The sequence below is a fragment of the Pongo abelii genome, chromosome 3 (assembly GCF_028885655.2).
Source record: "Pongo abelii isolate AG06213 chromosome 3, NHGRI_mPonAbe1-v2.0_pri, whole genome shotgun sequence".
In the NCBI taxonomy this organism is placed as follows: Eukaryota; Metazoa; Chordata; class Mammalia; order Primates; family Hominidae; genus Pongo; species Pongo abelii.
In genome coordinates, this window is record NC_071988.2 from 24,348,879 (window position 1) to 24,373,953 (window position 25,075).

At 45.7% G+C, this 25,075-nt stretch overlaps 1 protein-coding gene and 1 pseudogene across 4 annotated transcripts in view; both read left to right on the forward strand.

Annotated features, from left to right (window-relative positions):
• Positions 1-2,868: 2,868 nt before the first annotated feature.
• Positions 2,869-25,075, forward strand: part of PI4K2B (phosphatidylinositol 4-kinase type 2 beta) — a 43,975-nt gene continuing 21,768 nt past the window's right edge. Inside the window, exons 1-4 of one of the 4 annotated variants that reach the window (XM_024246138.3) lie at positions 2,869-3,361; positions 19,755-19,909; positions 22,480-22,680; positions 24,272-24,403. In XM_024246138.3, the coding sequence (XP_024101906.3) occupies positions 3,088-3,361; positions 19,755-19,909; positions 22,480-22,680; positions 24,272-24,403 (762 nt within the window). In that variant the 5' untranslated portion in view covers positions 2,869-3,087. The remainder of the gene's footprint in view (positions 3,362-19,754; positions 19,910-22,479; positions 22,681-24,271; positions 24,404-25,075) is intronic. The other 3 variants (XM_054553786.2, XM_054553785.2, XM_024246139.3) reach the window with 3 other exon arrangements.
• Positions 17,964-18,058, forward strand: LOC112133323 (U2 spliceosomal RNA; annotated as a pseudogene).

Sequence of the window (25,075 nt, forward strand, 5' to 3'; positions counted from 1 at the left end):
GAAGGCAAAGAGGAGAAAGTTACATCTAACATGGATGGGAGCGGGCAAGGAGAGCTTGTGCAGGGAAACTCCTGTTTTTCAAACCATCAGATCTCATGAGACTCACTTACCATCATGAAAACAGTACTGGAAAGATCTGCCCCATGACTCAATCACCTCCCACCTCCCACAACACGTGGGAATTGAAGATGAGATTTGGTGGAGACACAGCCAAGCCATATTAACCAGCAAATCTGCATTACAAAATTTGTTTTTAATTCTTCAGAGGAAAGGGAAATGATACTAGATAGAAACTCTGATCTACAGAAAGGAAGGAAGAACACTGGAAGTTGTAACTATGTGGGTAATTTCTCTAAAAAAGCAATTAAGGCAAAAATTATTCACTGTATTTAAATATTTAGGTCTAGTATACATGACAGCAATAACATAAACGATGGGGCATAAATGGAATGACACTAAGTTCTTACCTCTTATGTCAAATAGTACCATATTGGCTCTTAGTACATTGAGATAATTTAAGGATGCATATCGAAAACCCTAGTATAAGCACTAAAAATTAATGTAAAGAAGTATAACAGAGGACAGGCGTGGTGGCTCATGCCTGTAATCCTAGCACTTTGGGAGGCTGAGGTGGGTGGATCACAAGGTCAGGAGATCAAGAACATCTTGGCCAACATGGTGAAACCCCATCTCTACTAAAAATACAAAAATTAGCCGGGCATGGTGGCATATGCCTGTAGTCCCAGTTACTCAGAAGGCTGAGGCAGGAAAATAGCTTGAACCCAGGAGGCGGAGGTTGCAGTGAGCCAAGATTGCACCACTGCACTCCTACCTGGGCAGCAAGAGCGAAACTCTATTTCAAAAAAAGAAAAAAAAGAAATATAACAGAAAGTCAATGGTGGAATGAAAATGAAATAATCAGAATTATTGAATTAATCCAAACGAAGGCAGGAAAGGAGGAACAGAGGAACCAAAAAGGTTAAAGCAAATAAAACACAAATTGCAAAATAACAGATCTAAATCCAACCACATCATTACATTAAATGTAAATGGACCCCAAACTCCAATTAAAAGGCAGTTACAGGTCAAGTGTAGTACCTCACACCTGTAATCTCAGCACTTTGGGAGGCTAAGGCAGGTGGATCACCTGAGGTCAGGAGTTTGAGACCAGCCTGGCCAATGTGGTGAAACCCCATCTCTACTAAAAAATACAAAAATTAGCCGGGCATGGTGGCAGGCACCTGTAATTACAGCTATTCTTTCTTTAAAGCAGAGAAGGCATCAAGGAAGAGGGTTGTAGGTGGTGAGGCAAATGGTTACATTTTTGCTAGACGTTAGGTAGTGCCCAGTAACTCTATGCTATGCATAAGATAAGGTGAACATTCAAAGAAAATGGAGTAAAGGAAGTTAATTATACAGATATCTCAGGTGAAGGAATGATTGATATTATCCTTGTTCTGCATCCGGTAAGATAAGCTTGTAATCGAATTTATCCATGTGAAATTTAACAGACTTTAGTTGTACCAGTTTGATTTAGGTTGCAGACTTAAAGTTATACAATTGACATGTCCTTGTTTTATGGAAGGATATACATCTTGAAAGGTTTAAGGGCCGGTAAAGAATTTACTATGATTAATTTGTTGAGGACAGTCATCCTGAGACTGAGATGCATAAGGCTTTTTTTGCATTTTGAGGAGGGTCTGGCTAACATATAAAGTTTTAACACAATGATGGGAAGTAACAGCTATCCATTTGGGAAAAGGATTGTAGTGTTGGGTGACTTCAGTCTCCAGGCTTAACTCTCCCTTTGACATAACAAGTTGGGGGTGGAGGGTGGTTCTGAGATTTTTACTTTCCTTTACAGGGTCAAAGAGGAAATCATAAAGGAAATTAAAAACTATTTTCAGCAGAAGGAAAACAAAAGCACAGTAGCAGGCCAGGCAAGGTGGCTTATGCTTGTAATCCCAGAATTTTGGGATGCTGAAGCAGGACAACTGCTTGAGACCAGGAGCTCAAGACCAATCTGGGCAACAGTGAGATCCCATCTCTACAAAAAATTTAAATTTAAAAATTAACAGGGGTGTGGTCATGCACACCTACAGTTCCAGCTACTGTGTCTTCTACAGTTTAAAGATGGGAAGATCCCTTGAGCTCAGGAGGTTGAGACTGCAGTGAGCTATGATTGTGTCACTGCACTCCAGCCTGGATAACACAGTGAGACCCTGTCTCAAAAACAACAACAACCAAAAAAAAAAAGAGAATTCAGCTAAAGCAGTGCTTAGAGGGCAATTTATAGCCTTAAAATACTAGCATTGGAAAAGCAGAAAGATCCACAATCAATCATCTTCTACTCTAAGCAACTAGAAAAAGAAGAGGAAATCAAAACTCAAGTGAGCAATAAAGAGCAAAATAAGGCAATGGACCAGAAAACAGAAAATCAATGGAACCAAAACATGACATTTTGAAAAGATTTAGAAATTGATAAACTTCTAGCTAGATTAGTTAGAAAAAACAAAAAGAACATACAAACTGCCACTATCAAGAATATCTGAACAAAGACAAGGTCCCTGCCCTCCTGGACGTCTAGTGGAGGAAAGAAATGTCATACAATTAAATCTATAGTTATAGATTATGGTAAACTGAGAGAGAATTCTGTCGCGGAGAGGCCGATTTTGGTTGTAGGAGGGCACCTCTTTGAAAATTACTCAGCTTCCCGCGCTCCACTGGGAGTAAAGCGAGCTGTGCCCAGCTTCTCTCGGCGCTCACGGAGGCAGGTGGCTGCCCCACCCCACCTGCCCCCTCAAAAGCCCCGCCCCCTGTTCACTCCCACGTGCCCTGCTGCCGCCGCCGCCGCCGCCGCCACGACTCTTCTGCGCAGGCGCGGGGGTGGCGCCTGGTGGAGGCGCGAGGTGGGGCGCGGCCGGCGGCGAGGCGGCACAACCGCTGGGCGGGCGCCAAGCCTGCCTGTGCGCTGGTGAGGTGGCGTCCGTTCTACCCGGTCGCTCCCGTTCCCCGCCATGTAGAGCCCAGTCTCTGGCACCTGGCTGCTCTGATCTAGTCTCAGCGCGGAGGGAGCAGAGGGAGTCCATGGAGGATCCCTCCGAGCCCGACCGGCTGGCTTCCGCGGACGGCGGGAGCCCGGAGGAGGAGGAGGAGGAGGATGGAGAGCGGGAGCCGCTTTTGCCGCGGATCGCCTGGGCCCACCCGCGGAGAGGCGCCCCAGGCAGCGCCGTGAGGCTGCTGGACGCTGCCGGGGAGGAGGGCGCGGCCGGCGACGAGGAGCTGACCCTCCCGCCCGGGGACGTGGGGGTCTCCCGGAGTTCGCCCGCCGACCTGGACCGGAGCCGCCCCGGGATTTCAGGTGCGACCCGGCCCTGCCCTACTTCCCACGCCCCTCCTGGCGGCTGCCCCTGTCGCCCGGCTCGGTCCTGTCTCCCGCGCGCGCTGGCCGAGGTGGACGGGCTTTCCCCGCTCGCTGGGCAGCAGCTCCCGAGCTCGGACCGGGGTCAGCCGCAGCCGCAGCCGCAGCCTCACCGCGGGCACCTAGCCTGCTCGCTCTTTCCCCAGGACCTCCCTCTCCTAAGGCCAGTGGCTGTCATTAAACCGATTCTTTAGACCTCCCCGCAAAGTGAGTCTAAACTTCTAGAAACCGACACTGGGGAGAGGTTAACGCTGTAAAATGACGTAAGTCCTTGCTCAAGTTTGGACTTGACTTTTGAATTAAGAACCTTGAACTCTCAGGAAAGTTCCCGGAGTGGTGAATTTGCAAAGTGGATGACAGGAGATGGACAGCCAGAATATCCAGTTGCCACTGGGGCACGTTTCAAAACCTTTTTCTATTAAATGTTGTTATTATGACGTTAGCCACAGGGGGCAAAAGCAGTTGAAAGTCTGTTCCTGCCCTCTTACAGTTTAGTTTCTGTTTCTTGATTTACTTCTAATACATAAGAAAACCAAACGAAAAACCTCTTTTCGCTATCAAGCGGACTGATAACCTCAGGTGAAACAGGGCAGTTGAAATGATGTTGAAAGTTAAATTTAGGTATGCTGTGCAGGCCTGGATATTTGTTAATAAAGTGAGTTTTTCTGGCGTGTTGAGTGGAGTTAGACAAATGTGATGGAAATAGCAAGAGACTTGTAAGACTCTCAGCTAGAGGTGAGACAGACTTGTTTGTAAAAAGACGATGGTAACACCTCCCTGCTGGTTGTGAGGATGGATTAAATGAGATGTTGTGCACCCCGTTGGTTTATCGCTTCACACATAACAACTTAAAAGCCACAGAAAATGGAAGTTTCTTTAACACTGCTTAGTTTTTTTGGAGTTGTTAGATTTTAAATGTACTGTTAGTGGTACACTAATGTGTCCTCTACAGTTTAAAAAATTTTGGATAGAATCGGTCATTCAAGTTCTAGCTGGAGGTTACATTCAGGCATATTCTAGAGTAAATAAATCAGAGAAGCCTAAGGGGAGCTGTTTGTCTGATTGTTTAAGCTTTAACCAACTTCTGCTCCCGTTATAATGTTAGCTGATGGATGCATTGACGTTTAACCAAACAATGTGAAGCTGGAACCAGATCACAAATGGGCCTGCATTTGCCTAGCTACATTGGCAATTTGGGTATATGTTACTTAGAATTTAGTCTGTAAAATAGCTAGCTTGCCTTTTTCTGCCCCTTACCTTGTGTAAGCTACCTTGTGTACCTGGATTTTTAAAAGAGCCTAAAGCCTTCAAAATGCACTTGTTCTGTGAAAGTGAGGTATTTTATAAACAAACAGTATTAAGGCTAGAAAAAAACCAAAGCGAGAGGCCAACGAGATGGCAGGCCTGTAATCCCATCCCAGCATTTTGGGAGGTCTAGGCAGGAGAATAGCTTGAGGCTGCACGTTTGAGACCCACCTGGGCAACATAGCGAGATCCCCATCTCTATAAAAAATAAACAACAACAACAACAAAAATTCAAAGTGAGGATATAGTGTTAGAATACAAATGGATTCTTAGAATTCCTACCTTTTTTAAAGGTAATATCTTACCTGTATCACAGCTTACAATTTGCTAAGATCTTTTTTAAAAAATTTTATTCTCCACTGCACTCCAGCCTGGTTCTGTCTTGAGACAGAGCAAGACTCTGTCTCAAAAATAAATAAATAAATAAATAAATAAATAATTTTTATTCTCTGTTGGGTGCCATGGCTCATGCCTCTAATCCCAGCACTTTGGAAGGCCTAGGTGGGTGGATCATTTGAGGTGAGGAGTTTTGAGACCAGCCTGGCCAACATGGTGAAACCCCGCCTCTACTAAAAATACAAAAATTAGCCAGGCATGGTAGCGGGCGCCTGTAATTACAGCTACTTGGGAGGCTCAGGCAGGAGAATCACTTCTGAATCCGAGAAGTGGAGGTCGCAGTGAGCAGAGATGGCTCCACTGCGCTCCAGCCTGGGCGACAGAGTGAGACTTTGTCTTAAAAAAAAAAAAAAAAATTATTCTCACAACAGCACAGCAAGTTAGTTGTTATTAACCCTTATTCTCGTTATGAGGATTCAGAATTAATAAACTGATAATGACTGGTAGCTCATAGGACTTCAGAGGTAAATGGTTTGCCCGAAGTCAAATATCCAGGAAGTGATAAATCAGGAGGAAGCCTGGTTCTTTTTTCATCTTCTGCCCGTTTTCCGTTTTGCCGTGGGTCCACAAGTGTTATAAAATAATTGTGTCTGTGGTTATTTTGGAGGTTTTTACCTTTAATGGGACTTTAAAATAGTTTCTGTGAAAACTGTTTAAAAAACTTTTAAAGACTAAAATGTTCATGATTGAGTTATTTAATAATTTTTAAGTTTAGTTATTTTTTAAATGACTCCATTTACTTCATTTGTCCTTTACCATCCGATTTCCATGAAACTACCTCACTAGTTCCAAGAAATTCTTGCCTTTAGATTAATATGAACATCATTTATGATGCTTAACTCTTACTTATATAAGCAAGAGGTTTATGTACTTTAGCCAGTGGAAGAATGTCATATGTCTGTTATCTTCAACAAGGCATTTAACAAAGCCTACAAACAGCATAAACCATAGTGTTGTTGGATCAGTGTCAAAGTGGAAGGATTAGTGCATTCCTTTTTCTAGTTATTTTAATCAGTGAATTCAGTAGTAATGATAGCTAATGCCTACATAGCAGTTAATATGTGCTAGGCATAGTTCTGTATGCTTCATATATATTAATTCATAACCAACCTTGTGAGTACTATTTTTTTTTTGGCAGTGGGTGGCTGTGGGGGTGGCAGTGGGGGGACAGAGTTTCACTCCTGTCGCCCAGGCTGGATTGTAATGGTGTGATCTCGGCTAACTGCAACCTCCAGTTCCCAGGTTCAAGGGATTCTCCTGCCTCACCCTTCCAAGTAGCTGGGATTACAGGCACATGCCTGGCTAATTTTGTATTTTTAGTGGAAATGGGTTTCACCATGTTGGTCAGGCTGGTCTCGAACTCCTGACCTCAGATGATCCGCCTGCCTCGGCTTCCCAGAGCACTGAGATTACAAGGTCACCATGCCTGGCCTTGTTCTCACTTTAAGAAAGTACAGAGAGAGGCTGGGCATGGTGGCTTGCGCCTGTAATCCCAACACTTTGGGAGGCCTCTTTGGGGCACATCTGCAGTCCAAGCTACTCAGGAGACCGAGGCAGGAGGATTGCTTGAGCCCATGAGTTTCAGGTTACACTGAGTCCAGTGAGCTATAATTGCACCACTATACTCCAGCCTGGGTTACAGAAAAAGACCCTGTCTCAAAAGAGAAAAAAAAAGCACAAAGAAGTGAAAATGACTTCTCCAAGGTCCCAGTTAATATAAATCAGGAGCACTTAGCTCCTGTTAGAGAGCCTAACAGTTAGAAAACAGTGTTAGAATTCACAAAGAGCTGCCAAAGTAAAAGAAAATGTGAATTTGTAAGTCATTTAATGATTCATGGTGGCTTATAAATAGGTGAACAGAATAAGAAAATCATTTAAAAGGAAGAAAGATGAGAAGAAGATGGAGCCTGGAATAAGAGTACACAAGATGTACCTCAGATGCTTGATGCAGGCAACCCACAAATTTGATTTTTAAGATTACTGAGCAGCTAACTTGAGAGAAACACAATCATGGGGTCTATAAAGTTAAAATAAACTGGTTATTTGAACCAAAACAGAACAGACAAAGGGTAGCCTGTCACAGTCTCTTGGTGAATGCTGTATGCTGAACAATATCTGTGATAAAAATGATTAATTTCATAGAGGGAGTTCTTATAACTTCCCTGAAGTCCATTTCAGCAGAAATGGTTTTAACTACTGGTGCTGTTGTGTCCGAAATTGGTGGGTTCTTGGTCTCACTGACTTCAAGAATGAAGCCGTGGACCCTCATGGTTAGTGTTACAGTTCTTAAAGGCGATGTGTCTGGAGTTTGTTCCTTCTGATGTTCGGATGTGTTCGGAGTTTCTTTCTTCTGGTAGGTTCGTGGTCTCGCTGGCTCAGGAGTGAAGCTGCAGACCGTCATGGTGTTACAGCTCTTAAGGTGGCACGTCTGGAGTTGTTCATTCCTCCTGGTGGGTTCGTGGTCTTGCTGGCTTCAGGAGTGAAGCTGCAGACCTTCGCGGTGAGTGTTACAGCTCATAAAGGCAGTGTGGACCCAAAGAGTGGGCAGCAGCAAGATTTATTGCAAAGAGCAAAAGAACAAAGCTTCCACAGTGTGGAAGGGGACCTGAGCGGGTTGCCACTGCTGGCTCGGGCAGCCTGCTTTTATTCCCTTATCTGGCACCACCCACATCCTGCTGATTGGTCCATTTTACAGAGAGCCGATTGGTCTGTTTTACAGAGAGCTGATTGGTCTGTTTTGACAGGGTGCTGATTGGTGCATTTACAATCCCTGAGCTAGACACAAAAGTTCTTCAAGTCCCCACTAGATTAGCTAGATACAGAGCACTGATTGGTGCATTTACAAACCTTGAGCTAGATACAGAGTGCTGATTGGTGTATTTACAATCCCTTAGCCAGACATAAAGGTTCTCTAAGTCCCCACTGGACTCAGGAGCCCAGCTGGCTTCACCCAGTGGATCCAGCACTGGGGCTGCAGGTAGAGCTGCCTGCCAGTCCCGCGCCTTGCGCCCACATTCCTCGGCCCTTGGGCGGTCGATGGGATGGGGCACCACTGAGCAGGGGGCAGTGCTCGTTGGGGAGGCTCGGGCTGCGCAGGAGTCCATGGCAGCAGGGAGAGGCTCAGGCATGGCAGACTGCGGGTCCCGAGCCCTGCCCCGTGGGGAGGCAGCTAAGGCCCAGCGAGAAATCGAGCGCAGCACCGGCCCCAGGGGACCCAGCGCACCCTCTGCAGCTGCTGGCCCAGGTGCTAAGCCCCTCACTGCCCGGGGCCGGTGGGGCTGGCCGGCCACTTCGAGTGCGGGGCTGCCAAGCCCATGCCCACCTGGAACTCACACTGGCCCGCAAGCGCCATGCGCAGCCCCAGTTCCCGCCTGCACCTCTCCCTCCACACCTCCCCACAAGCTGAGGGAGCTGGCTCTGGCCTCGGCCAGTCCAGAAAGGGGCTCCCACAGTGCAGTGGCGGGCTGAAGGGCTCCTCAAGTGCAGCCAGAGTGGGCACCGAGGCTGAGGAGGTGCCGAGAGTGAGCGAGGGCTGTGAGGGCTACCAGCACACTGTCACCTCTCAATCCCCCCTCTAAACAGGACACCTCAACTGCTGTTGGGAATTTGCCTGATGACCGCTCTAGCTACTTCCTGCTGGATAGGGGCGATGAAGGGGCCCTGCAGTTGTAGTGTCCTCCAGAGGGGAGCTCTCTAGGCCAGTAAAAGTGCCAGCGGGTTGGTCCAGGGGTCCTCGGTAGAAGTTGTTAGTTGAACTCATTTGGGGTTCCATTTGTAAGACCATTTGTAGCTTGATGGCCTCGATTCTAGAGGAAACAAATTTGATGAGAAGGTTAAAAATACAGGGTCCAAAGGCAAGTAACAGCAAGATGGCTGCCACAGGACCTAGAAAGGGGAGAAGCCATGTTGCCCAACTTCAGAGTTTGGTATAAGAGTTTGAAAGGCCTTATGATTTCAGAAGCCTTTTCCTGTAAACACCAGGTGGCATCTCGTACTGCTTAGTGTAAAAATAACAGTCTTCTCCTAAGAAGGTGCAGAGTCCTCCTTTCTCAGCAGTGAGGAGGTCTAGGCCTCGGCAGTTTTGGAGAGTCACTGCTGCCAAAGAGTCTATTTGGGATTGTAGAGTAAGGATAGATTTTGTTATTTCTTGCAAACTGTCTGAAAAATCCTTTGAGAGTGGTAGTAGAAAAATGAAGTAGATAAGCTGGCTATTCCGGTTCCTGTAGCAGTAGCCGTTCCTAACCCTATAAGTAGGGGTATTAATTGTATGGCTCTGTGCTAGTGGACTTGAGCTTTGAGGGGTACTGATAGGGTCTGATTTCCTGGGGCAATGTTAATGTTGGGACTTAGAAAGACTAAGGTGCAGGTGCCAGTCCAGTTAGTGGGGAGGTAGAATTGGTCGATGTTCCACATAAGAAGAATATGCCTTGGCTGGGTAGACAGAAATTTACCCTGGCTTTTAAAGGAATAGGTTACACTGTTTTTTCTTTACTACTTCCATCTCTTTTTCTTTCTCTTTGACTTCTTCTTTGTCTCTTCCTCTCTTTCTGACTCTCTGACTTTGTGTCTGTCCGTCTTTCTCTCTGACTCCTTTGTCGCTTTCTCTTTGACTCTCTGTTTCTTCCTCTCTCTGTCTCCTTCTCTTTGCCTCTCTGTTTCTGTCTCTCTGTCTCTTCCTCGCTGTCTCTTTCTTTGACTTCCTGTCTCTTTCCTTCCTACTGGTCTTTCCCTGCTTCTGCCAGCCGCTTATGCTGCTGTTCTCCCCTCTTCTTCCCCTTTTTGATGGCTTTGGCAGTGTAAGACTGCCACCCCCGTGGGTTTTTTGCACTGCATGTAATAACTCTATAATTTCTTTGTGGTATTTAATGGGGGTTCCCCCAGAGATTAGGAACTCCCTTTCTTTCCACATTGCAGCATGGGCATGTAGGATTAGATAAGCATACTTGCTATCTGTATACACATTTATTCTTTTGCCCTTTCCCAGTTCTAAGGCTTGGGTAAGTGTCACAAGTTCTGCTAACTGGGCACTGGTCCCTGGGGGAAGAGGCTTACTTTGAAGAATGGTTACATCACTAACTGTGGTGTAACCTGCCCTTCATATCCCATTCTCCACAAATGAACTTCCATCGGTATATAGGTTAAGGTCAGGATTAGTTAAAAGGACTTCTAAGAGATCATCTTGGGTGGCATAAGTCTGGACTATAATTTGTTGGCAGTCATGCTCGATTGGTTCCCCATCCTCTGGGAGAAAAGTGGCAGGGTTGAGGGCCGTGCACGTGCATATTTGAAGCACCGGTCCCTCAAGGAGTAGCGCCTGGTGTCTAAGTAGGCGGTTGTCTGATAGCTGTAAACTTCCTTTGACACCTAGTATGCCATTTACATCATGAGTAGTCCAGACAGTGAGATCCTTTCCTTGTATTATTTTGATAGCTTCTGACACTAAGATGGCCACTGCTGCAACTACTCATAAACAGTGAGGCCAGCCTTTTGTTACTACATCAGTTTCCTTACTTAGGTATGCCACTGATTGTGGGGTTGTCCCAGGAGTCTGAGTAAGAACTCCAAGAGCTATCTCGGCTCTCTCTGTGATGTATAAAGAGAAGTTTTGTCCTGTGGGAAGGCTTAAAGCTGGAGCTTGTGCTAGGGCCTGCTTTAAGGTTTTGAAGGCTGTTTCTGCCTCTGGTTCCCATTCTACTAGATGACTATTTGCCCTCTGGGTTTCCTCGATTAGAGTATAGAGGGCCTGGCTATCTTGCTGTATCCAGGAATCCGTAGTCAGCAAAAGCCGGTAATTCCAAGGAACCCCCTCAACTGTTTTAATGTCTTAGGGCAAGGATAAGCCAGTATAGGCTGTATTCGTTCCTTGCTGAGGGCCCTGGTCCCTCTGGCTAAGATTAGGCCTAGATATTTGACCTGCTGTAGGCAAAGCTGGGCCTTCGACCGAGACACCTTGTACCCTTGATTAGCTACAAAGTTCAAGAGATCTAGAGTAGCCTGCTGGCACGAGGCTTCCAAACTGGTAGCCAAAAGTAAATTATCCACACATGGAAGGACCAGAGTGCCTGGACTTGAGAAGTGGCCTAGATCTTAGGCCAGTGCCTGACTAAACAGATGAGGGCTATCCCTAAACCCCTGGGGCAAGACCGTCCACATAAGTTGGGACTTGTGGTCTGTGGGATCCTCAAAGGCAAAGAGGAACTGGGAGTCAGAGTGCAGGGGAATACGGAAAAAGGCACCCTTGAGGTCCAGAACCATGAACCATTCTGCTTCCTCTGGTATTTGAGAGAGCAGGGTATAGGGGTTGGGTACCACTGGATATAGAGGAATTACTGCCTCATTGATGAGTCTAAGATCTTGCACTAGTCTCCACTGACCATTCAGTTTTTGTATTCCCAGAATTGGGGTGTTGCAGGGACTGCTGCATTTCCTTACTAAGCCTTAAGCTTTCAAATGTTTAACAATATTCTGTAATCCTTTATGAGCTTCAGGCCTTACCGGATATTGCCTTTGATAAGGAAAAGTGGTGGGATCTTTTAACCTGATTTGGACTGGGTGGGCATCTTTTGCCCTTCCAAATTGTCCTTCCAATGCCCAGACTTCAGGGTTGATTCCCTCTTCAAGTAGGGGACAACAAATGGGTAACTTGTTCCCCATATTCATGTAGATAATAACTCCAGCCTTGGCTAATATAGCCCTCACTAATAAGGGTGTGGGACTTTCAGGCATAACAAGAAAGGCATGTGAAAAGAGCAAAGTCTCCCAATTACAACTGAGGAGGTGGGAGAAATACTTGGTTACAGGCTGTCCCAGGATTCCTTGGATGGTAATGGACCTTGAGGACAATCGTCCAGGACAGGAGATTAACACTGAGAAGGCCGTGCCAGTGTCCAGGAGGAAGTCAATTTCCTGGCCCTCAGTAGTTAAACATACCCAGGGCTCAGTGAGGGTGATAACATGAGCTGGTGCTTGCCCCGGGCACCCTCAGTCCTGTTGTTGGATCATCTGGTTGGGGGCTTCTGACCCAGGGAACCTTCGTCCTCTGGGGCAGTGCACCTTCCAGTGATTGCTTTGGCATAGTGGACATGGATGAGGGGCAGCTTGTTTCTCATTGGACAGTCTTTTTTAAAGCATCCTAAACCACACTGATAAGCCCTACCGGGTGATTGGCCTGCTCCATTTTCTGTCCTCTCTGAACCACCAAGGTTTGTTTGTCTGAGGGCCATGACTAAGGCTGCGGCCTTTCTCTGATCTCGCTTTTCCTTTTGGGCCTGTTCCTCTTGGTCCCTATTATAGAACACCAAGGTTGCCAGGTTTAATAATGCCTCTAGATTTTGTTCAGGGCCCAGGCCTTGCTTTTGGAGCTTTCTCCTGATATCTGTGGCTGATTGGGTAATAATTATCTTTTGGAATCAATTGACCCTCGAGTGATTCGGGTGACGGGGAGTATATTTTCTTAAGGCTTCTTATAGCCGCTCCAGGAAGGCAGAAGGATTTTCTTCCTTTCCCTGAGTTATGGTGGACATCAGTGAATAATTCATGGGCTTTTTTCTAATTCTCCTTAGTCCTTCTAGAACACAGGTCAACAGATGTTTATGACTCCAGTCCCCATGATCTGAGTCAAGGTCCCAGTGGGGATCCATACTGGGGATGGCTTGCTGACTGGTAGGGAATTTTTCCCTTTCTTCGGCTGTCATTCTGTCATTTACTTGACTAAGATACCAGGTATCTCCAAACTCTTGGGCTTCAGCTAAAGCCACATTCTTTTCATTAAAGGCCAGGGTTTGATCTAACAGTAGCATGACATCTCTCCAAGCAAGGTCAAAGGTTTGCCCTAGACCCTGTAGGACATCTGAAAACTTCCCCAGATCTGCCTTGAACTGCTTTAAATCAGAGAGGGAGAAGGGGACATGTACCCAGGTTGGGCCAAATTCCCCTCCCCCTACAGCTTGAAGGGGACATAACTGATAGTCCGAGGATTTGTGGTCCTTTGGAGATTTCTTTGCTTATTTCCTTCTGGGCAGGGGAGATTAGAGGAGGATTATCATTAATAGGAAGGGGAGCTATAGGGAGGCTAGGATATGGGGGTAAGCTGAGAGGTCCTCCTGTGGGTTGTAAATTGTAAGCTTTGCATAGTTGTGTATTCTCCCTCAGTGAAAAGAAAGCTTGGACATAAGGTATTTCAGTCCATTTGCCTTCTCTCTTACAGAAAAGGTCAAGCTGCTAGATAGTATTGTAATTTGTACTTCCCTCAGGTGGCCATTTTTCCCCATCAGAGAGAGAATATTGGGGCCAAGCTGTAGTGCAGAAAAAAATGAGCCACCTCTTTTTCAGGGTTTGTGGGTCAAATTGGTCCCAATGGCTTAGGATGCATTTCAAGGGTGAGCCTGTTGATGCCTGAGTGTTTCCCATCTGAAAGACAAAACCGCCCGTGGTTTTGGTTTGTTTCGTTTCTCCCACTGCCCAAGAACCCGCAACGGTCCCTGGACCCTGCTGATCAGAATAGTTGTGCTCACTGACGCAGCAGCAGAAACAACCCCTGCCCAAGAACCCGCAACGGTCCCTGGACCCTGCTGATCGGAATAGTTGCGCTCACTGATGCAGCAGCAGAAACACTACTTTTCCTACCAGACCACATGGAGGATCGAGGAAGGTTGGATTTAGTGGCCCTTACCAACGCATTCTTAAAAACCTGCACCCTTGCCTGTCCTCCTTGACCACAAGGAGGACTGACTGAGAAAAATAAGATTTAGTGACCCTTTCTGACGCATTCTCAAAAACCTGTTAAGAGTCCTAAGCATTCTCCTGTTAGTATTGGGACTTTACCCCTGTCCTATAAAGATGTTATGCCCCAAAAATGAAGTGGAGGGCCATACCCTGAGGGAGGGAAGGGATCTCCAGGGTTGGAAGAGTGACACCTTTTGTCCTCACTTATATGAATAGGAAGGATACAATTTCTGAGGCTCCCCATATCCTAGCTTCAGGAATAGCTTTTGTTAGGCCTATTAGTCTGAGGAGGGATCCTAAAATTCCAGGTAGTTCCCACTACGATGGGGCTTTGGGCAAAAATTATGTCTTTCTGATTGGTGAGCCCAGGTGCCTAAAGAAGGTAAGAGTTTATACTACAAGTCATTTTATAGGAGAAACTAGAGAAGCATCAGAGACAGGTAGCAATTTTTAGAAGCGGGACTAACCTTGGAGAAGAGAGGCAAGAGGAAGTTTGTCTGGCAGGCATTAGGACCCAGGGGGTAAGGGTCAGGATAGATAGGATAGATGGGCAAGTCTCGCTTGGGTGACATGCCTTTGAGAGTTCCGCTCATGGCCGCAGGGTCAACCAACTTGTTGTCGGGACCCTGGAGCTGCATGGCTTTCCTCTCTGTCGACCCTCGGCTCAGCCCAGAAGTACAGGAAAAGTGGAAGCTGGTTCTAGGCAAACCAACGCTCCCAACTCTGAAGAGTCTGGGGTTGTTAGAGAGCCCTTTCCCAGAAAGCTTGACACCCGTGTCTTTAGTCCAGTGGCCACGCTAGTTGCTTTTAACTGGCCGATAGGTGCCTGGTATTTAGCCCCTGTTCTAAGGAAAAATAGGACAGAATAGCAAGCGAAAGGGGTCTGATGGTAATCACTGCTCAGTGATAGGTGACAGTGTCACCGCTCAGCGATAGGCGATGGTCTCACCACTCAGTGATAGTCTCACTGCTTGGTGATAGGCGATAGTCCCTTCGTTCAGCGATGCACAATGGTCTCACCGCTTGGCGAGTCTCACTGCTTGGCGATAGGCGATAGTCCCATCTGGGTCACCAGAATGTGTCCGGAATTGGTGGATTCTTGGTCTCACTGACTTCAAGAATGAAGCTGCGGACCCTCGCGGTGAGTGTTACAGTTCTTAAAGGTGGCATTTCCGGAGTTTGTTCCTTCTGATGTTCGGATGTGTTCAGAGTTTCTTCCTTCTGGTGGGTTTGTGGTCTCGCTGGCTCAGGAGTGAAGCTGCAGACCTTCGCGATGAGTGTTACAGCTCTTAAGGCGGTGCGTCTGGAGTTGTTCATTCCTCCTGGTGGGTTCGTGGTCTTGCTGGCTTCAGGAGTGAAGCTGCAGACCTTCGCGGTGAGTGTTACAGCTCATAAAGGCAGTGTGGACTCAAAGAGTGGGCAGCAGCAAGATTTATTGCAAAGAGCAAAAGAACAAAGCTTCCACAGTGTGGAAGGGGACCTGAGCGGGTTGCCACTGCTGGCTCGGGCAGCCTGCTTTTATTCCCTTATCTGGCACCACCCACATCCTGCTGATTGGTCCATTTTACAGAGAGCCGATTGGTCTGTTTTACAGAGAGCTGATTGGTCTGTTTTGACAGGGTGCTGACTGGTGCATTTACAATCCCTGAGCTAGACACAAAAGTTCTTCAAGTCCCCACTAGATTAGCCAGATACAGAGTACTGATTGGTGCATTTACAAACCTTGAGCTAGATACAGAGTGCTGATTGGTGTATTTACAATCCGTTAGCTAGACATAAAGGTTCTCTAAGTCCTCACTGGACTCAGGAGCCCAGCTGGCTTCACCCAGTGGATCCTGCACTGGGGCCACAGATGGAGCTGCCTGCCAGTCCGGTGCCTTATGCCCGCACTCCTCAGCCCTTGGGCAGTTGATGGGACCGGGCACCATGGAGCAGGGGGCGGCGCTCATCGGGGAGGCTCAGGCTGCGCAGGAGCCCATGGCAGTGGGGGGAGGCTCAGGCATGGCTGGCTGTAGGTCCCAAGCCCTGCCCCGTGGGGAGGCAGCTAAGGCCCAGTGAGAAATCGAGCGCAGCACCGGCCCAGGGGGACCCAGCAGCACCGTCTGCAGCTGCTGGCCCAGGTGCTAAGCCCCTCACTGCCTGGGGCCGGCGGGGCCGGCCAGCCCCTCCCAGTGTGGGGCCTGCCCAGCCCATGCCCACCTGGAACTCACGCTGGCCTGCAAGCGCTGCATGCAGCCCCAGTTCCCACCTGCACCTCCCTCCACACCTCCCCACAAGCTGAGGGAGCCAGCTCCGGCTTCGGCCAGCCCAAAAAGGGGCTCCCACAGTGCAGCGGCAAGCTGAAGAGCTCCTCAAGCACGGCCAGATGGGCGCCTAGGCCGAGGAGGCGCAGAGTGTGAGTGAGGGCTGCCAGCATGCTGTCATCTCTCACTATCTGTATTGCCTTATCTAGGTTCAACATACTGATAATCTGGTTTAATTTAGAGGAAGGTTTTAGCAGAGTAGATGTTCCATGTCTTTTGACCATTTTCCATAAGTGAGCTTTTGAAAGTCCATGAGTGGCAGTGTGTTGGAGAGTATTTCTCAACCAGTGCATAAAATACATTGTTTTCCATCCATTGCAGACATGCATAATTCATCAAATATTTTGAGTGCCTACTGGGTGCAGTGGAAATGAAGGCTTTGGGGGAAACAATAATGACCTGTATTAGATGGTTGCCTGTTCACCTGCCCTGTCCTCTTACAGCTTTATAGCCTAATGGAGGAAACAGTCAAAACAAACGGTCCTAACAGACTGTATATATGTGCTTGGATGGGGAAAGCTGTGCACTGAGGCATGGAGCCATGCCCTAGATGTAGGGGCCAGGGAAAACTTAGAGAAAGTGGCATCCAATTCAAGACCTGATGCGTGAATAGCGCCAAAAGCCCTGAGGCTGGGTTCAATGCACCAAATTTGTGAACACCTCAAGTTTCTTTTTTTTTTTTTTTGAGACAGAGTCTTATTCTGACACTCAGGCTGAGTGCAGTGGCATGATCATGGCTCACTGCTGCCTTGAACTCCTGGCCACAAGTGATCCTTCCACCTTAGCCTCCTGAGTACCTGGGACTACAGGTACATGCCACTATACCCAGCTTTTTATTTTTTGTATAGATGGGGTCTTACTATGTTGCCCAGGCTGGTCTTGAACTCCTGGACACAAGTGACCCTCCTGCCTCAGTCTCCCAACATCTGGGATTACAGGCGTGAACCACTGTACCCGGCCAGTGAACATCTATTTTTTTCTGGAAAATATTCTGGTTAGTGAGTAAGATATGATAAAGATGGGTAGGTTTAGGTTTATAGTTCTAACCCTCAAGAGAGAAAGTTCATTTTGATTTATTTATTTGAAATGAAAACTTGATAAGTTACATACTTCATACATACTTACTTCATACATACTTCAATTGTGCTAAATAAAAAAGGTTATATAATGAGTTCTCTTATCTTTAGTTCTCCATTTTTAGTTTCTGTATTTTAAAGGACCAGTAATAACCCTTAGGTGTGGTCAAGGCAAGGTCATTCAGCAAGTGTTTATTAAGTGCTTATTATGTTCCAGGAACATAATAAGTTCTGTAAGTTCAGGGCATACAGCAGTGAAATAAGTCTTCGTTTTGGAGTTTCTCTTGTCTTGGAGTTTCCTGGTTTCTTGGAGCACCCAAAATAAATACACAGTAGATTAGGTGGTAAGTGCTAAATAGAAAAGTAAAGTGCAGGTTAGAGATTGGGTAAGGGTCTTGGGGGTCATAATGACTTAGACTTATTGTGAGATGGGAAATAAATGGGCTGCTTGGTCCAAAAGAGTGACATGATGTATATTTTAAGAGCCATAAAAAAGAACGAGATCATGTCCTTTGCAAGGACATGAATGGAGCAGGAGGCCATTATCCTCCGAGAACTAACACAGGAACAGAAAACCAAACAACCACATGTTCTCACTAATAAGTGGGAGCTAAATGATGAGAACACACAGACACATAGAGGGGAAAAACATATACCAGGGCCTTTCAGAAGGTGGAGGGTAGGAGGAGGGAGAGTCAGGAACAATAACTAATGGGTACTAGGCTTAATACCTGGGTGATTGCTTCTTGGTCTTTTGGCTAAGATCAAGTGTAGTATCTGTTCTTACCAGTTTAATACCTGGGTGATGAAAGAATCTGTACAACAAACCCCCAAGATAGAAGTTTACCTATGTAACCTGCACTTGTACCCCTGAACTTAAAAGTTACAAAGGAAAAGGATTACTAGCTTCTCTGTTAGGTATAGAGAGGGACTGGGTGAGAGAGGGAGACCAGTTAGGAGACTCTTAGAATAATCGAGGTGAGAGCCGATGGTAACCTGAATCATGTGGAAGGAATGGAGGTGGCAAGAGGTGGTTGGATTCTGGGTATTTATTTAAGGTAGAGCCAATACAACTTGCTGATTGGATGTAGAGGGTAAGCGTGTGAGATCATGGATGATTATAAGGTTTTTGGCCTGAGCAACTGGAAGATTTGGAGGTGCCAGCAACTGCAATATGGGAAACGTAGGGATGAAGCCTTTGGGAGGCGTAGTAAAGGTGAAGAATGAAGTTTTGGGTAGTAAAGTTTGAGATGTCTATTACGCATCCAAGTGGAGATGTTAAATACAGTAATCGAGTTTAGGGCAGAGGTCCAGGCTTGAATTAGAAATTTGGGAGTCATCAGTGTTGGTAATGGAGAGAAGAGGACTGTGAATGGAACCTGGGACATTCCAAAGTTAAGTAGTGGGTAATGCAGTGCTGGGGGCTGGTCGTAGTATTTTGTGATTGCTGCTTATTTCTTAATGAAATAGGAAGCTAGATCCTCTCCTGAGAGAGAGGATGGAAGGAGGAGGTGTTGGGAATTTGAGGAGAGAAAATGACTCGTGTGCATTTCTTTAATTCCGCTGCCCTGGTGCAGGCATGGAGTTGGTAGACAGTTGGGTTTAACCAGGACTGGGAGTTTTGCAGGTGACCATGATGAAGGGAGAAAGAAAGAGTTGATTTTGTGAAGACCCAGCATAATTTAAGCTGGCCAAGGAGGAGGGAAACAAGGACATGAAGGGAGAGAATTCCAGTGACATGGGGGAGCAGTCCTTTGTAGGTTCTAGTAGGGCAGAAGAATATTTGGACTTGGAGTGCCGGAGGGACTGAACTGCAAAACAGGAGGTGCTTGAAATTGAAAGTGTGGTGAGGTTGCAGTTACTGGTATTGACAAGATCCGAGATATGATTGGGGAACTAGAGGATGAAGTAGGATGGAGGATAGAATCATTGCAGGACCGAAATTCAAAGAAATGAGAGGTATTACTATTATTTTAATGAACAGTGAACTTCCTCCCATGTTGTTATTGTTGTTGTTATTATTATTATTATTATTATTATTATTATTATTTAGACGGTGTCTTGCTCTTATTGCCCAGGCTGGAGTGCAGTGGCGCAATCTCTGCTCACTGCAACCTCCACCTCTCAGATTCAAGTGATTCTCCTGCCTCAGCCTTCCGAGTAGTTGGAATTACAGGTGCCCACCACCACACCTGGCTAATTTTTTGTATTTTTAGTAGACACAGGGTTTTGCCATGTTGGCCAGGCTGGTCTTGAGCTCCTGACCTCAAGTGATCCACTCGCCTTAGCCTCCCAAAGTGCTGGGATTACAGGCGTGAGCCACTGTGCCCACCCCCGCCCCCATGTTATTATTTGGAAATTTAAGAGAAGTGGGGGTTGTTAGGCAGTGGGGAGGAAGGAGGATTGAAGCAGTCTATACAAATCTTGATTACATTTTTCTGAACCTTATATCCTAATACCAGCAAGCTAGTCCATATTACAGGTCCATATCATGAGCATTCTCATAGCTGGTATTTCTTCTTAATGCAGTAACTACTAGTACTTCAGAGACGAATGCATTCTTGGATGACCCAGAATTTGCTGATATTATACTGAGAGCAGAGCAAGCAATAGAAGTTGGAATTTTTCCAGAAAGAATCTCTCAAGGTTCAAGTGGAAGTTACTTTGTGAAGGATCCTAAGAGGGTGAGAATTTCACAGACCTACTATATGTAATGGAAACTTTGGTAAATACTAATTTAAATATGAAATCATTGTGAGTTTCTAAAGATATTTTCCCATTAAGTCTAATTGTAACCTCTTTTCCAAAATAAAGGTCAGTTTTTGTTTGTTTTTTGAGATGGGGTCGCCCTCTCTTACCCAGGTGGGAGTGCAGTGGTGCAATCATAGCTCACTGTAACCTTAACCACTTGGGCTCAGGCAATCCTCCCATCTCAGCCTCCCGAGTAGGTGGAACCACAGTTGCATGCCACCACACTGGGCTAATTTTTGTAATTATTTGTAGAGATGGTGGTCTCCCTTTATTGCCCTGGCTGGTCTTGAACTCCTGGGCTCAAGCAAACCTCGGCTTTGGCTCCCAAAGTGTTGAGATTACAGGTGTCAGCCACTGTGCCTGGCCTCAATGTTTTGCTTTTACTAAAGCACTCTAGTGTTTAGAAACAGAGCTAATCAGTTCAAGTCACAGTTTGCTATTTTGTTATTTTATACTTGGTTTCAAGCATTTATTGAATAGCCACATTCAGCTGTAGCCTTATTGAGTAAATATATTCACAAGTCCTTATCTTCTGGAAGTCTATAACCTTAATAGCCAAACACGGTGGAAGGTTAAACCTTCAAAACTTGTTTAATGTCATTTCCAAAGTACTTGATTTTTTTTCAAAGGTATGTGAATACCTTTTCTGGCATTTTACCAGGGGAAGGAGGCTCAGCAATCTGAAGTTTGAAAGTATTGGAATGTGAAAGTGAAATGAACCACAGGATGATTCTAAAGCAGAAAAGAGAAGTTGATGTGGCACTTTGCTCCACTTAGTCTAGAATTTTTCAAAAATATGTTATTTTTTCTAAAAGCTTTCTGAATGATGCATAATGAGCAGTTCTTTTCTCCGGGGGAATAACGTTTATAATTTCACCCAATTTTTTTTGTAAAGATAGAAGTTCTATTTTTAAAATGATTTTAAAGCATAGTCCCTTTTTTAAGATTAAAATGTATTTGAAGGTACTGTCAATCTCTCAATCTTTATTCTAAGCTTGATTTCTTAATTTGATCTTGTTGACTTTTTTACTAGTGACTCAGACCTTATTGCATTATATTTATTGTGTTATAAAGCAATTATATACTTAAAATTATAATAAGATTTGTTCTTGTCTAAGGATAATTCAGCTTCTAAATTGAATATGAATATATTGTATCAAACAATAAGAGTACAGAGACTTTTAGACATTCATGAGCAAAAGAAGATTTTTTAATAGGAGAGAGTTTAATCAATTTATTTATTAAGATGGATTCTCACTCTGTCGCCCAGGCTGGAGCGCAGTAGCACAATCTCGGCTCACTGCAACCTTCACCTCCCGGGCTCAAGCGATTATCTTGCCACAGCCTGCTGAGTAGCTGGGATTACAGGCGCTCGTGACCACACCGAGCTAATTGTTGTATTTTGAGTAGAGATGGGATTTCCCCATGTTGGCCAGGCTGGTCTCCTGACCTCAAGTGATCTGCTCACCTCCCAAAGTGCTGGGATTACAGGTGTGAGCCACAGCACCTGGCCAAGAGTTTACTTTAAATTGGTTCCTGAAAAAATAACTGGAAAAGAATTAGAGTAGGAGAATCTGACAGCATGGATGTACACTGTATCTTATCATTATCTTTGTATTTTAGAGGTGGTTTTTGTCTTTGGATTAGTTAATTTAACAAATACTTGGATGTCTACTGTTCATCAGGTACTGTTCTGAGTACTGGAAATGCAGCCCTAACAAACCAAGTCCCTGCCTTATTAGATGTGGGGAAAGTAAACAGCAAACATGTAATGTGGATGTTTAATAGATAGTGAATAATAACACTGTTTGACCTAGAATGGTGGTTTTGAAACATTTAAAAATCAGTGAAAGTCTTTCCTTTTTTTTGAGACAAGAGTCTCGCTTTGTCACCCAGGCTGGAGTGGAGTGGCATGATCTCCACTCACTGCAAGCTCCGCCTCCTGGGTTCATGCCATTCTTCGGCCTCAGCCTCCTGAGTAGCTGGGACTACAGGCGCCCTCCACCACGCCCGGCTAATTTTTTATATTTTTTAGTAGAGATGGGGTTTCACCATGTTAGCCAGGATGGTCTTGATCTCCTGACCTCATGATCCGCCTGCCTCGGCCTCCCAAAGTGCTGGATTACAGGTGTGAGCCACCACGCCTGGCCCAGTGAAACTGTTTCTTAACTTGGAAGTTCAGCAATATAAAACAGGTGAAATTAGAGTTAATCTGGTTAAGTAACATAGGGTCTTGGAGCCTTGCCCTCACCTTCCCAGGGTTTGTCAGAGCACAGTTTGAAAACTGGTCTTGATTTTAGATTGTTGAATAAGAATGAATATGAAAATGTGATTGGAACTAAATCTCTTAATAGTTGAGGTTTATAAATCCTCTTAATAGTTTGAGGATTTATGCCTACATCTGTGGTAGGAAGCAGTAGAAAACAATTTATTAGAATGTATTTTATGGATGATTAGCTATATATGTAAAAAGTCTAATAAGATTTTTACTTTTTTGCTCTAGAAAATTATTGGTGTGTTTAAACCCAAATCAGAAGAGCCTTATGGTCAACTCAATCCAAAATGGACCAAATATGTCCATAAGGTCTGCTGCCCTTGCTGCTTTGGCCGAGGCTGCCTGATTCCTAATCAGGGGTACCTTTCCGAAGCGGGTGCCTATCTTGTGGACAACAAGCTTCATCTGAGCATTGTACCTAAAACAAAGGTAAGCCAGACTTTATTTTTAACCATGGACTTTTAATTTACAACCTGCTTATATCTGAATATTTCAGTAATTATTCCTGATAGAACCTAAAGTGGAGCCCCTTTTTTGGTAGTAGTCCAAGAGTCATGAGTGACTGGTAACTAGTAAATTGATTCTAGTGTAGATCCATGAAGTATTTAAGGGAATGTGTCTTGTCTCTGTGAGATCTGACGATGCTAACAAAAAGAGGATAAAGAACTAGCATTCAGAAGGCAGGAAAATATCAGGGGATCCAGAGATCCTATTGAAGGCAGAGATAACCAATGTGCTTAAAGACTACTATTGTTGTCCTTTCAGCCTTTATACAAAATTTTTTTCTTTTCTCTTTTTTTGTTTTTTTAAGAGACAGGGTGTTGCTGTGTTGCCCAGACTGGCCTTAAATTTCTGTGCTCATGCAGTCCTCCTGCCTCAGCTTCCTGAGTAGCTGGGACTACAGGCACATACCATCATGTGCCTGGCACCCACGTCTTTTCTCTTTATCGTGGCTCACTGCAGCCTCATCCCGCTGGGCTCAGGTGCAGCCTCATCCCGCTGGGCTCAGGTGCAGCCGCATCCCGCTGGGCTCAGGTGCAGCCTCATCCCGCTGGGCTCAGGTGCAGCCTCATCCCGCTGGGCTCAGGTGCAGCCTCATCCCGCTGGGCTCAGGTGCAGCCTCATCCCGCTGGGCTCAGGTGCAGCCTCATCCCGCTGGGCTCAGGTGCAGCCTCATCCCGCTGGGCTCAGGTGCAGCCTCATCCCGCTGGGCTCAGGTGCAGCCTCATCCCGCTGGGCTCAGGTGCAGCCTCATCCCGCTGGGCTCAGGTGCAGCCTCATCCCGCTGGGCTCAGGTGCAGCCTCATCCCGCTGGGCTCAGGTGATCCTCCCACCTCAGCCTCCTGAGTAGCTGGCACTACAGGCACATACCATCATGCGCCTGGCACCCACATCCTTTCTATTCCTTTCTTTTTTTTGAGACAGGGTCTTGTGCCCAGGCTGGAGTATAGTGATGCAGTCATGGCTCACTGCAGCCTCGTCCTGCTGGGCTCAGGTGATCCTCCCACCTCAGCCTCCTGAGTAGCTTGTAATACAGGCGTGCACCACCACACCCAGCCAGCTTTTGTATTTTTAGTAGAGATGGAATTTCTCCATGTTGCCCAGGCTGGTCTCAAACTCCTGAGCTCAAGCAGTCTACCTGCCACAGCCCCCCAGAGTGTTGGGATTACAGGCGTCAGCCACTGCACCCAGCTAACCTGGCATCCTTTCTAAATTTTTACTTGAAGCCTTCTTCCTTAAAATGTTTACTCCTAAGTCTACAGTTTAATGCTGTTACTTTGACCACTGGCAAATTTTAGGCCTCTAAAAGGCTTTTGTACCACTCTCAGAAAGAAATATGTGCCATTCATTTAACAAGGCTTTGCAAAATTCCCTGGCTTTTCTGTTTTAGATTCTCTGGGGCCTTTATTACAGGGTTAAACTTTGCTAATTTTCATCATTAGAGTGAGTTTCATGGTGTATATGAAAAGAGATACTATAATGCAAATTCTAACCATTTTTCTAAATTGTATGTTTCTAGGTGGTTTGGCTTGTCAGTGAGACATTTAACTATAATGCGATTGACCGTGCAAAATCAAGAGGCAAAAAGTATGCTTTAGAAAAAGTGCCAAAAGTGGGTAGAAAGTTTCATAGGATAGGACTCCCTCCTAAGGTGAGTTTCTCTGATAAGCTTTATTTAGAGGGCATTTGGGCACATACATCCTGAGCTCTAGGAGCCAGGCATTGTGCTGTTAGCTGTGGATATGGATATTATAGCACAGATTTTTCATCTTCCAGGAGCTTATAGTAAACAGGTAATTTCAGTGTAATATAAAGCTGTTGAGATGATGGTAAGTTCAGGGAGCTCTAAGTGGATAGATGGATGCCTAACCCAGTTTAGAGGGATGGGAGGTGTTTCCAAGAAGAGGTTACATGAAAGGCTTATAAAGTAATGGGTAAAACCACAGGTCTGGAATCAGACCTAATCCCAGCCTCTCTGCTAGTTTGCTGGGATTAGGTCTGATTCCAGAACTTACCTTGGGTAAGTTCTTTACTTGCGCGTTCTCTTTTTTTTTTTTTTTTTTGATAGAGGTTCTCACTCTGTTGCCTCAGCTGGAGTACAGTGTTGTGAACAGGGCTTACGGCAGCCTCGACCTCGTGTGCTCAAATAATCTTCCTGCCTCAGCCTTCTGAGTAGCTGGGACCACAGGTGCACACCACCACACCTGGCTAATTAAAAAAAATTTTTTTTGTAGAGATAGAGTCTCACCATGTTGCCTAGGCTGGTCTTGAATTCCTGAGCTGAAGCAATCCTCTCGCCTTGGCCTCCCAAAGTGCTGGGATT